This window comes from Neoarius graeffei, chromosome 1 (assembly GCF_027579695.1).
Source record: "Neoarius graeffei isolate fNeoGra1 chromosome 1, fNeoGra1.pri, whole genome shotgun sequence".
In the NCBI taxonomy this organism is placed as follows: Eukaryota; Metazoa; Chordata; class Actinopteri; order Siluriformes; family Ariidae; genus Neoarius; species Neoarius graeffei.
In genome coordinates, this window is record NC_083569.1 from 68777149 (window position 1) to 68791593 (window position 14445).

The window sequence follows — 14445 nt, forward strand, 5'->3', positions numbered from 1 at the left end:
GTTCAAACTCTTTGCAATTTTACACTGTCGAACTCCTTTCTGATATTGCTCCACTATTTGTCGGGGCAGAATTAGGGGGATTGGTGATCCTCTTCCCATCTTTACTTCTGAGAGCCGCTGCCACTCCAAGATGCTTTTTTTATACCCAGTCATGTTAATGACCTATTGCCAACTGACCTAATGAGTTGCAGTTTGGTCCTCCAGCTGTTCCTTTTTTGGACCTTTAACTTTTCCAGCCTCTTATTGCCCCTGTCCCAACTTTTTTTGAGATGTGTTGCTGTCATGAAATTTCAAATGAGCCAATATTTGGCATGAAATTTCAAAATGTCTCACTTTTGACATTTGATATGTTGTCTATGTTCTATTGTGAATACAATATCAGTTTGAGATTTGTAAATTATTGCATTCCGTTTTTATTTACAATTTGTACTTTGTCCCAACTTTTTTGGAATCAGGGTTGTAGTATAAAATTTTAAATATCATTAATACATCATTTAATGATAATGTTAATGAATCAGTGACTCAGATTCCAGTTTCAAACTTTCTTTGCTCCATAAAATCTAAAATTGGTAAAAAATACACATTACTTGCTTATACAGTGGGAGAAATAAGTATTCAACACGTCAAGTATTTTTCGAATCAATCATATTTCCAGTGCAGCTATTCACAAGAAATAATGAACAAACCCTGGTATTGATGCATTAAAACCACACAGAAAAAAAATTTAAAAAATAGTAAATTAGTGGAGTGTGGAATGACAGGAAAAAAAGTACTGAACGCAGTCAGACACCCAACTAATTGCACTAATTAGTCCTCCTACCTGTGCCAATTAGAATCGGCTGGGTTAGCGCATGTTGGTACTTCCACTCTGAAAAAGGGGAACCTGCCTCTGAACGCAAGTAAACAACTCATTTGGCACGGTCATGCAAGAAATATCTCATGATGTGTCGATGCAAAGAGCTTCAGACTTTTACAAGATTGTTGATCAGCACAGCAATGGTACTGATTACTGACATATTTCTCAACTCCTAAAATGTTCCTATCAGCACCATCATGACCTTTATCTGCAGGTGGAAGAAACCTCACTCAACCATCAACTTGCTACACACAGGAGGAGGTCCTTACAAGAGTCCAACCTGGGCAGTCAGAACATTAAATCCAAAGAGTAGCCCAAGAGCCAAGGACCAGTCGAAAAGAGCTCTCGAAAGAGCTCGAATAGTGGGTCCAAGTTGTCACAGAGATAACAGTAAGCAATGCACTCCACAGCCACGGTTTCCATTCTCGATCATCCCAGAAGATTCCATTACTGAAGAAAAGGCATGTTGAAGCTTGTTTGAAGTTTGCTTCAGAACATTTGTAGAAACCTGTAGATTACCGGGATAATGTAGTGTACTCAGACAAGACACACACACAAAAAAAAAAAATCTAACTTTTCAAAAGCGCATGTTTGGCTCTGCATATGACGCTGAAAATGTCATACCGACAGTAAAGTTCCGAGGTGGAAACATCATGGTATGTATGGGGCTATTTCTTTTCTCATGATACTCACAGAATCAGTTGTTGAAGGGAAAATGAAAGGAGTCATGGACAAAAATTCTTGAGAAGAATTTGTTGCCATCCACTAGGAGGAGGAGGAGGAGGATGATGATGAGGGTGGACTTTCCAACAGGACAGTGATCCAAAATGTACTGCAAAGGAGACTCTCAATTGGTTCCATAGGACGGATTAAAAAAAAAGTGTTGGAATGGCCAAGTCACTAAATGGCAGCATGGTGGTGTAGTAGTTAACACAGTCACCTCATAGCAAGAAGGTTCTGGGTTCAATCCCAGTGGCTGACGGGGGCCTTTCTGTGTGGAGTTTGCATGTTCTCCTCGTGTCTGTGTAGGTGCCCTTGAGCAAGGCACCTAACCCCCAACTGCTCCCCGGGCGCTGTAGCATAGCTACCCACTGCTCTTGGGGTGTGTGTGTGTGTGTGTGTGTTCACTGCTTCAGATGGGTTAAACGTGGAGGAGGAATTTCACTGTGCTCGAGTGTATGTGTGATAAACAAAGGCTTCTAAAAAAAATTAACACCCAATAAAACGTTTGTAGAACCATTTCTTTTAAAAGACTGTGTTGAAGGAGAAGTTTATATATTATTAAAAAAAAATCCCACCTGAACACAGATTAGTTTCTTAATACAGGAAGCATCTTGAAGCCTATATTGCAAACAAGGACTTCTCCATCAAGTATTAAATAAATTTCAGTTAGTGTTCAATACTTTCATTCCACTTTATTGCCCATAACTTTTATGGACTGGAATATTACAATTTCATTTTCTGTGTAGTTTTATTGTGTTAATATCAATGTCTGCCCATTTCATGTGAATAGCTGAAATGGAGATATGTTTAAGAGAAAAATAGTTGACATACTGAATACTCATCTCCCCCACTGCAAATACTTCATTAATAAATTGTACATTAAGTGTGACCTAGTCAGCGCTACTGCCTAAAGCATTTTTAATACAGTGTAAGATACCAGAAAAAGTCAGTATGTACCTAAAAATGATGTACTGGCAGCCGTAGTGGCTGTGTTTGGCAGACGCAGAACTTTGTCACGAGCCCCTTTTACACAGCCTGTTCAAAGTAAAAATCTTACGTCTTTATTCTGCCTTATGGTTTGTACAAAATATCCAAATGTGGAACCGTGTTCCTGTGCTGTTCCATCACTAATGCCGCTTTTCCACTACCAATGCGGCTGAGTTGGGCTGAGCCGTGCCGTGCTGAGTTGGGCTGAGTCGAGCTGAGTGGGGCTGTTGGAGTTGCATTTCAACTACAACCGCGCTGAACCGTGCTGGCTGGAAGTGGGTGGACACATTGGGTGGAGTTAGTGAAAGTGGGTGGACGTGACGTGATGTCGTTAGGCGGCGCAAACAGTGACATCAGTGACCTTTTAAGCGGTAGTCTCACGACCCGGATAGTAAACAATAAACATGGAGGACATGGAGTCGTTAGTGTTGCTGGTCTTGGTGCTGTGGCTTGTTGTCACCGACAACGCCAACAGATACTGGCAAGAGCGTATAGATGAGGCGAGGCGCATAAGGCTTCAGAAATTCTCGTAATTCGTAATTATTCTTCTTCCGGGTTTACGGTGTTTACAGATCCCAGCGTGCTCGCGGGGCATGTGTGGACACTCCTCCTCACCAATCAGTGCACAGGGGAGTGTCTCCTCACGCCCCTAGCCCCACTCGGCTCAGTTTGGCTCGCTTCAGCCCCACTCCAAAACCGTGCGAATTTTGGGTGCTAAGCAGGGCTGAAGCGAGCTGAGTCGTGCTGCTCTGAGGTAGTCGAAACACGAGCCGTGTCGGGCTGAAGTGAGCTGAGAAAGGGTAGTGGAAAAGGGCCATAAGCGGGAACGACTGGTTGTAATGCAGAGGTGGACAAAGTACCCAACTTCGTTACTTAAGTCAAAGTACAGATCCCACTGGTCAAATGTTACTCCGATACAAGCGAAAGTTCTCCAGTCAAATTTTTACTTAAAGTACTGAAGTACTTGCTTTTAAAAATACTTCATTAAAAGTACATTTTCTATCTACGCATTGCATTATCGCCACAACGCTTACAAAACCTAACGCCGTTACCAAAGACAGAAATGTGAATTCACAAAATGAACGCATGGTGGTTTAACGTTAAGCTAGGTAGTCAGTGAAGCTCCACCTGACATGCTAGCAAACTCTTTTCAAACTCAAAACCATATTGAGTAACTAACGCTACTAGAAAAGAAAGATTTCTACATTGTTTATTTGGCAAGATTATGCTAAAACCTATTTCTGAAAGAACTTCAGATAAGTTAACGTTATTCATGTTAGCGTAACTCCATTTTACATGCTAATAAACAGTGTCCAATTTAACTAGCTATGTGTTAATGTTAGCCGTGGACAAGGCGATGGCAACTTGGCAGGCAAATCCATAGAAAGTCATTTGACTAACCAGACTGCATAGCTATTGCAACGTTATCGCTAGCTCTAAACGCACAGACAACTTCGTTCCAAGCTTTCTCTTGGAATAAAATGTCTACATACCTCAATATGCTTCCACAGGTTGGACAGCGAGGTTCTGTAGGCCGTGATGTGGTTCGTGTTTAGCAAACGAAGCAAACATTTAAAACGAAACGACTCTTTAATCCTTTCAGAAAACTGAAACATGGGTTCTAGGTATGACCATGGGTGTGTGCGTTCCCCAGAAGAACCGCCTCCTTCCATTCTGCCATCAACTGATCGTGTTCAAATAATGCTGCGGAGAAATCACTGAACTTGATTTTATACAGTCTATGGACGTAACGTGACCCTAGTGATTACTGATAGGCTGTCTCAGTGTCACCTGCGAAAAAAAATAATCACGTTTTAGAAAAGAAAAGGAAAAAACACCCACTTTCAAAGCCGCTTCATAGTAACGAGGACCTTGATAGAAATGTAGTGGAGTAAAAAGTACGATATTTGTCTTTCAAATGTAGTGAAGTCATAAGTCTCATCTCATCTCATTATCTGTAGCCGCTTTATCCTGTTCTACAGGGTCGCAGGCAAGCTGGAGCCTATCCCAGCTGACTACGGGCGAAAGGTGGGGTACACCCTGGACAAGTCGCCAGGTCATCACAGGGCTGACACATAGACACAGACAACCATTCACACTCACATTCACACCTACGGTCAATTTAGAGTCACCAGTTAACCTAACCTGCATGTCTTTGGACTGTGGGGGAAACCGGAGCACCCGGAGGAAACCCACACGGACACGGGGAGAACATGCAAACTCCGTACAGAAAGGCCCTCGTCTAGCCTGGGCCCGCCCATCCTAAGCGTGACGCAACACGAGGGCCTGTTGCAAGCTTAGTCTGGCCAGGCAGGCTATCTACAGCATTTCCAAGCTCCCGAAAAATCGGGAACCAATCAACTTTGAGCATCTCCAACGGCCCTGGGTAGAGGCGTGTTCAAGGCACTGACGTAGTAGAACTGCGACCGGAAGCCATAGATTGTTTACAGAATCTATGCCGGAAGCGCTTCATTCACATCACGAACATGGAGCAGCGGCAAGCCTTTGACACAGCGGTAGATGCTGTATTGAAAGCATTCAACGGGAAGTTCTCATTGAAAACGGAGCAAAGAGCAGCCCTGGAGGTATTTATCTTCTTCCTGTTACTCAAGCAGTTTCCGTCGCATCACATACGTCAGAGGAAAGAGTGATGTGATTGGTTTAAGCTTCGTCACAGCCTTTTCTGGCTTCGACCAGTAGCAAACTGAGGCATTTCAGGGAGGCGGGTCAACCACGCGCTTTGGGAAACGGTTTGGCTTAATAGCTTGGCCAGACCAAATGCTCGCAGAGCTTTGAAGTCGCGTTAGCCAGGCTAGCCCTCGTTGGCCACGGGGCTCGAACCCAAGACCTTCTTGCTGTGAGGCGACAGCGCTAACCACTACACCACCGTGCCGCCTGAAGTCATAAGTTTCCAAAGAAAATAAGACTCAAGTAAAGTACAGATACTCAAAAAAAGTGTACTTAAGTACAGTATTCAAGTAAACGTACTTCGTTACTGTCCACCTCTGTCGTAAAGTCTGTGTAAGAGGTACAGCTGGCACAGCAGAACAGGGCTGTGACGTTTTTGACAGTGACATGTTTACGACCTCCTTCTTTCCAAATTCAAATATCTCTGTCTACAGTGTCTAAGGTCCACGTAAGGTCCTTTCTGCCTAAAAATCACTTCCTACTTCACTTTCTCCTCAACAGATTTCTGGTCACACAAACATTGGAGAGACTTGTCCAAACACTTCTCTCTCCATCACACTTGCTCTATCGTTCGCTCAATTTATCTCTCACTCTCCCCCTTTTGCACAAGCAGTTTTCTGTAACAGACATTCTCCCCCCCCCCGAAAAGCCATCTTGGCTTTTGGGCACAAACATTTGATATAGAGTGGCTTTTACTTCCCTTAAACATGAATTATTTAACAAAAGGGATTACATGTTGCATATGATGCTCAGCAACTTTGCTTGTGTTTGAAGAATGGTATAAAATGTGCACAGCAAACAAAAAGCACCTCAACACTCCGTTCACCTGAAGTGTATGCTCGGGGTATTCATATTTCCGATGTGTTGATACATCACCCTAGATGCTAACGCTCTGTTGTGACACATCGCACCTCTGGGTGTGGAATGCCAGCTCGCAATGTTTAAAAAAAAAACACCCTGGCGCAGCGTCATGCCGGCTTTATTTGGTTCAGTGTAAATCATTAAAGCTGGAACATTGAGGTGCCTTCTTTACTAGGGTGACCAGACGTCTCGGTTTTACCGGGACAGTCCCGATTTGGGGTTGTGTGTCCCGAGTCCCAACAAAAGTCTGTCGGGACACGGATATGTCCTGGTTTTCGCCACTCGCGACGTTTGCGACTGAGCAGCGTGGGAATCATTAGCGGAGAAATGTCTGCATTTACTATTTTGATGAATTGACAGGAATCGCAAACTTTCCTGGTTACTGCCCCCTGGCCCTGTGGCATGGGTGTTTATTTAGCCACATTATTCCAGACAACAGAACGTGTTGCCATGCAACAATAAAATAAACATTAACTGGCGCAAATGTTCTTTGTCTAGCAGCTAGCAGCAGTAATGCCGCAGCAATTATGCCGAAAAGAAAATGTACCTTTTCCAAAGGTTTACAGGGCACCTACCCCTTCCTCCGAGAGGTGCAGAACAATGCGCACGAAGCCTACTGCACACACTGTAAGTGCTTTGTTCTTGTACTGAGTTGGGTAGCCTATGCTGCAAATGCTGTGAGCTCCTGTGGGGGCTTTCCTCGGGCTGTCGCCCCTCTCCTCCTTTACTGCTGTTTTGTTTGAGTGTATATTTACGGAAGCCGCGAGAGGCCCTTCATATAATCTTTTTTTATTCACCTTGTTATCCCGAGATAACGACATAATTAATTCAGGATCTCGAGAAAACAACACAACTATTTCGAGATCTCGAGAAAACAAAACAGTTATTTCATGATCTCAGCTGGATCACTGTATCTCCATCGGTAGAGACGAAGCCGGGCCAGTCTTCTGCGGAGGTGCCGCGGACTAATTTTGAAATTATCCCTTATTAAAAGACTTAAAGCAATCTCTCCCTGTGTCAACCCCTGATCAAAATATTGCCTTATTAGGTGATTGATTATTCCAGACATTCTAATGACCAAAGTTGCGTCTATACAGAATGAGAAATAGCCCCAAAGTCAGCATATCAAGTCTCTTGGCGCACCTGAATGAACCATTTCTCAGCTGTTTACTCGAGATCATGAAATAATTGTTTTGTTTTCTCGAGATCTCGGAATAATGGTTTTGTTTTCTCGAGATCTCGAATTAGTTGTGTTGTTTTCTCAAGATCCTGAATTAATTATGTCGTTATCTCAGGATAACAAGCTGAATAAAAAAAAGGATTCTGTTTAACATACCATTCTGACAGTTTGGCCATATTGAACAGCTTGTTGCAGCTTCCATTAAAGTGTTCACTTTTGTACACATCTTCTTGCTTTATTCATTCAGTTGTGGGGAATGGTTAGTAAGGTTGATTCTGACCTAGGCTATGTTGAGGTCACATATCTACTTTTTAAGTTCATGCTATACTGCATACAATTTTAGAGATATAGCCTACATGTGCATATGCATTCTTCTTGGTGTTCTCACAAACAGGGGAAATAAATCAGTTTAAATTTGGCCTATGGACATAGCCTGGCCTATTCTCAGCCATTACAAAATCTGTTGTCTGACCATAATTTAACTGATCTGTATACCACTATGCTACTAGATAACAAAATGCCTGTTTGTTTTATTTCATGTGAGATGTTGATAAATGTGAGCTTCAACAAAATGATAAGAGCACCTCTCTGAGTGTCACGTTTACGTAAAAAAAGGTGTGCGTGCACGAGCATGGTCGCGTGCAAAAGCGTCCTGGTTTCAGACTAGGGAAATCTGGTCACCCTATTCTTTATGCCAATATTACAGAACATCTGTGTAAAAAGGGCTACTGTCTCGCTGAAAAGCACTGCATTTCCTGTTTGCCGTTAACAGCACGGTGGTAATGTGAATGGTAAAGACAAAGGTTTCGCCCAATCAAACTTCAAGATAACACGGATATGAGCGTGCGAAAGCTAATAAATACTGAGAGTGTGTTTGATGTGAGATGTCTGTGGTGGAGACTCGACGTAGCAACAAAGCAAGTATGCTTTGAAACTGGTGTAACGTTATACATGGGCCTAAGATAGAAAGACCACTTCCTAGAACATGAGGTTTAACACATCGTTTGCATGGACAGCTGTAATGACTACTGAAATGAAGCCTGTGGTCTGTACGTAGCTCATCAAAGCGTGGGATTCTGGAGCTGCAGATCATAGACGGTCATGAGAACGAACAACTTCTTGCTCGGTGTTCTGTCTCACCATACTTGGTCACCGAAAGAGAGAACCATACAACAGACACCAAAAGGAACACTAGTCTTAAATCCTGGATATCAAACAGCACCACAATGCAATGTGGAGTTGGCTGGATACTCCTTCTGAAAGCTTCAATCCATTTTCCCCAGAGCAGCTCAACTGGGTTAAGGTCGGGTGACTGGGCAGGCCATTCCATTACAGACGGCACTGGCTCATCTCCTCTACAAATATCTTTGAGGTGTGTTTGGGGGTCATCCAAAATCAAACATTACTCAGAAAATTAAACAAAAAAAAAAAGCAAGGTGGCCCCAAACTTTTGAAGGACAGTCTATAGTAATTTAAAAAAAATAAAAATAAATCCCACACCATAACGTGCCTCTCTCTCTCTCTTTCTCTCTCTCAATCACACAATTATGTTAAAATGGAAGACTTACTGTAGTGTCCTTCCACCTTGTGATACAGCGGTTCTCTTTCTCCATTTGCCGGACTTGCTCCTTGTTGATCTGGTTTAATGAGGAAACGAAGATAAACAGCGGCTTAAATACAGCACCAAACACATTCTCCTTATATTAACCACCGCTCATAATAAAGTTAGAAATGAGGGCGAAAAAATCGTTTCCACATACAGGATGTCGGCAGATAAATTCTCAATTCCTAAAACAATGAGAAAATAATTAAATGTCCATAAATTAGCCACGAGAAAACCCGGAGGTACATAATTATATCTATAAGACTCAATGCTAATGTTCTTGTTGTTAATCATTTTATTATTAAATGACTTTTTGTCTTACTTGGGAGGCTGGGACGATTCTTGATTTGGCTGTGACTCACTATCCCAGACCTTCAGTGTCTCTTAATGTTTTTTTTTTTTTTGTTTTTAGACCTCCATTTTGTTGTTATCTTTACAAGCACGGGCATCAAATCTTATTTCCTAATTAGCCTACTTTGCTTGTTGTATGGCTAAGCTTGAGGAGACTACTTGGGCAGAAATTCTGAAGTTTTGTTTTGATGCCGCACAAACCAAACCGTGAGAACCCTTCAGAAATTTGGGGTGGGGACGGGCCTAAGATTTTCTTTTTCTATTCACCCAGGATTAATTTCACCTTGCTGTGTACAACCCCGATTCCAAAAAAGTTGGGACAAAGAACAAATTGTAAATAAAAACGGAATGCAATAATTTACAAATCTCAAAAACTGATATTGTATTCACAATAGAACATAGACAACGTATCAAATGTCGAAAGTGAGACATTTTGAAATTTCATGCCAAATATTCGCTCATTTGAAATTTCATGACAGCAACACATCTCAAAAAAGTTGGGACAGGGGCAATAAGAGGCTGGAAAAGTTAAAGGTACAAAAAAGGAACAGCTGGAGGACCAAATTGCAACTCATTAGGTCAATTGGCAATAGGTCATTAACATGACTGGGTATAAAAAGAGCATCTTGGAGTGGCAGCGGCTCTCAGAAGTAAAGATGGGAAGAGGATCACCAATCCCCCTAATTCTGCGCCGACAAATAGTGGAGCAATATCAGAAAGGAGTTCGACAGTGTAAAATTGCAAAGAGTTTGAACATATCATCATCTACAGTGCATAATATCATTAAAGATTCAGAGAATCTGGAAGAATCTCTGTGCGTAAGGGTCAAGGCTGGAAAACCATACTGGGTGCCCGTGATCTTCGGGCCCTTAGACGGCACTGCATCGCATACAGGCATGCTTCTGTATTGGAAATCACAAAATGGGCTCAGGAATATTTCCAGAGAACATTATCTGTGAACACAATTCACCGTGCCATCCGCCGTTGCCAGCTAAAACTCTATAGTTCAAAGAAGAAGCCGTATCTAAACACGATCCAGAAGCGCAGACGTCTTCTCTGGGCCAAGGCTCATTTAAAATGGACTGTGGCAAAGTGGAAAACTGTTCTGTGGTCAGACAAATCAAAATTTGAAGTTCTTTATGGAAATCAGGGACACCGTGTCATTCGGACTAAAGAGGAGAAGGACGACCCAAGTTGTTATCAGCGCTCAGTTCAGAAGCCTGCATCTCTGATGGTATGGGGTTGCATTAGTGCGTGTGGCATGGGCAGCTTACACATCTGGAAAGACACCATCAATGCTGAAAGGTATATCCAGGTTCTAGAGCAACATATGCTCCCATCCAGACGATGTCTCTTTCAGGGAAGACCTTGCATTTTCCAACATGACAATGCCAAACCACATACTGCATCAATTACAGCATCATGGCTGAGTAGAAGAAGGGTCCGGGTACTGAACTGGCCAGCCTGCAGTCCAGATCTTTCACCCATAGAAAACATTTGGCGCATCATAAAACGGAAGATACGACAAAAAAAAGACCTAAGACAGTTGAGCAACTAGAATCCTACATTAGACAAGAATGGGTTAACATTCCTATCCTTAAACTTGAGCAACTTGTCTCCTCAGTCCCCAGACGTTTACAGACTGTTGTAAAGAGAAAAGGGGATGTCTCACAGTGGTAAACATGGCCTTGTCCCAACTTTGAGATGTGGTGTTGTCATGAAATTTAAAATCACCTAATTTTTCTCTTTAAATGATACATTTTCTCAGTTTAAACATTTGATATGTCGTCTATGTTCTATTCTGAATAAAATATGGAATTTTGAAACTTCCACATCATTGCATTCTGTTTTTATTTACAATTTGTACTTTGTCACAACTTTTTTGGAATCGGGGTTGTAATAATAAATAGTCCGTATAGCCGTGTCTCCCAACATGACCACAAGCACTTGAAAAATCATCAATAGAGCAGATTTTTAGCTCGACTTGTGGTCTGCACAGGGGTGTAGATGCTCTGAGCAGGATACTAACCGAAAAGAGCTGGACGTAGTTGTTGATGAGATCTTCCACAACTCTGGTCTCTTTAGGGGCATGTCCTCCTGTCTGGAAGAGGTAGGGCGAGAAGACACAAGCCAGACTCTGGGTTTTCATCAGGTTTATGTGAGAGCAGCTCTGAATCCTGGTGCGAACACACACACACACACACACACACACACACACACACACACACACACACACACACACACACACACAATGTGCATAAATGTATTCAATCAAGAAAATACAGTTTAACATATGAAGACTCTTATTGAAAAGACATGTACAAAAAAACCACACAAATACAGCCGCAAGTGGTGATGAAGGGCCCGAGCACCTCCGGTATACCAAATCTAGCACGAATCCAACAAACTGCTGAGGAGGAGAACGTCAAAACATAACATGTGTCAAAACACACAAAACCAAAAATAACCTCACTTCCTGCTGAGTATGGCTAATATAAATGTATATTAGGGTGCATCAGTTGCCCTCACTTTCATAAAATCTGATGCATTTTTGTTTGGGTGTTCCTTTTCACCAATAAAGACATCCTGTAAAATTTTTTGACCATATTCAAAAGTCTAATGGTGGCACCATGAGGTTCATTTTTTGCCAAAAAACGCTTATTTTAAGTTTTCGCGTAAGGTTTGAATCACAATGTTGGACTCCATTTATTGATTTCTTGTGACCCAGAGATCATGTTAAGAACCTTTGCAAGGGATTGAGAAGCATTAATGTGATTCATAATACATTTGTATTGTTTAAAAGTAGTTGAACAATGATTCAATGAACAGCTAAAACTCAAACTGTGCTTGATAATTTGTCTGTGAAGATTCTCAATCATCCAGGTCATAGTAAACTGTGGGTGGTAGAAATGGGCAACTGGACTTGCTTGAAAATTCTTGAAAACGTTTCACCTCTCGTCCAAAAGGCTTCCTCAGTTCTGTCTGACTAATAGGGAGTATCAGATATTTATCCTCTCCTGGATCAGAATTCTGATGACCAGCTCATCTAAGGTGTCATTGAGGCATCATGTTGGTGTGGGTCACTGGAGGCTGGGTGTGAACAGCGAGTCATTAGGGTCATTAGGGCGCTTGGCCCAACACAGGAGAGCCAGCTCCTCAGGCCAGGACTCGGCTGTCCACATTCATCTTAACAACAAAGGACACTCATTTCAGGATTGTAACATACGCATTTTAGCCAGAGAGGATCGTTGGTATGAGCGAGGAGTTAAAGAAGCCATTTTTGTCAACCTGGAATGGCCATCACTGAACAGAGGTGGGGGTCTAAGACATCATTTATCAAACATCTACAAGGCGGTCTTGGACACTCTTCCCAGACGGCTGGGTGTACGCCAGGACCCAGCAGTTTTCGGTGACTCACAGGAGGACAGAGAGAGTCAGATTGCCATTGATCACCCTAACGGGCAATCCTTTGATCACCCTAATGACTCGCCGTTCACACCCAGCCTCCAGTGACCCACACCAACATGATGCCTCACTCACTACGTTTACATGCACATAGAGAGAATCGAATTTCTGCCGTTGCTCGACTGAAATCGAAGTTCAAAATGCCATGTATACACCTTAATTTGGCTGAAATTGAACCGAACTTGAGTTCTCGGAATCGAGCTACACAACCTAGTTTATGCGATTTCTGCCGAGCTACTTTGTGCATGTATACCCTATCGAGCTAGTTGTTGAGCTACTTCCGGAAGTGATGAGACCACAAGCGGGAAACACAACAGCCTCAGTCGGCATGACAACAAATCATGACAACGGCATGAATCTTTTCTTTTTGTGGCATTGTTTGCACTGTTAAAATTTAGATCACTTACTGTATCACCAAATACATCTGTACAGCTGTTGCATAGCTGTGAATTGTGTACATAAACAAGTCATTGTATTTGTGTGTGTGTGTGTGTGTGTGTGTGTATGTATGTATGTATGTATATATATATATATATATATATATATATATATATAAAATGTCCAACATCTGAAGAATGTCAATAAAAACAAAACAATTGAACTTTGTGTGTTTATTAAGACATAAGTTAAATTGTAAGCAAAAAAAAAAAAATTTTTTGTAAGCAAAAAATGGACTTTAGAAAAATATTAATTGTGCAAAATAAGTTGTCTTACAAAACAGTGGTCTGCGCCGGACAGTTTGTAGCCACAGTCTGTTAGAGCAAGCCTAACAGCTTGAACACAGAACTGCTAGTGTTGCCAGATTGGGGGTTTTAAGTGCATTTTAGTGGATCTGAACATGTTTTGGGCTGGAAAACGTCAGCAGTATCTGGCAACACTATAGCTCTTCTTCATGACGACAACCGGAAGTGTACCAACACGATGGGGCGTGTAGCGCCACGTGTGGCTCGGGTGCACAATGCACCTTGCACAATAGCCCGATTTCACTTGTGCATGTAGGATTGGATTTCTCTGGCACCCCTGCTGGGACCCTTTGCTCGATTACCAACAGCAGCTCGATTTGGACGTGCATGTAAACGTAGTTAATGACACCTTAGATGAGCTGGTCATCAGAATTCTGATTCTGATCCAGGAGAAGATAAATATCTGCTACTCCCTATTAAGGCCAATTTATGCTGACAACCCAGTCCTCGCAGATAGCGTCGCAGACAGTGTCTGCGTAGCCCCCCCACCTTCGCAGACGCTCTGCGCGCACCTCCCAAAAATTGTGACCACCGCAGAAGCCTCGCAGACAGCGCCGCAGACAAGAGGGCTCTGATTGGTCCACTCTACATCCGCTGTACACGCACTTCTGCTTCCCTACTTTCCCGGCTTGGTTTGTTTTCACAACCGGCATTTTTAAAAACACGAGCGAAGATGGAGCAGCATGAAGAGCGGTTGATTGAGGAAGTATGTACATCTATACGACTCCAGTTCTAGTCATTATAAAAAAAAAGTTCTAGTCATTATAAGTAACCGGAGGATAAACACTCCACTAACCACACCCACCAACTACTCCTAGCGACTTCGCGCCCCCTTGCGTTGTGCCGGTGAATAACATTGCGCACGCCTATTACTCCAGCTCAACAATACATTACAACTGTCTGCGAAAAGCTATCTGCGAAAGCCTTGTTGCACGAGCATGCAGAGGCCTTTAGTCAGACAGAACTGAGGAAGCCTTTTGGACGAGAG

The 14445-nt window shown here is 42.5% G+C and overlaps 1 protein-coding gene across 6 annotated transcripts in view; it reads right to left on the minus strand.

Moving 5' to 3' along the window:
• arap2 (ArfGAP with RhoGAP domain, ankyrin repeat and PH domain 2) overlaps window positions 1–14445 on the minus strand; it is a 184318-nt gene that overhangs the window by 32977 nt on the left and 136896 nt on the right. For all 6 annotated transcript variants that reach the window (XM_060916930.1, XM_060917332.1, XM_060917247.1 and 3 more), the window contains 2 exons: window positions 11279–11426; window positions 8864–8932 (listed from right to left, as the gene is read on the minus strand). In XM_060916930.1, coding sequence (XP_060772913.1) covers window positions 8864–8932; window positions 11279–11426 — 217 coding nt within the window. The remainder of the gene's footprint in view (window positions 1–8863; window positions 8933–11278; window positions 11427–14445) is intronic.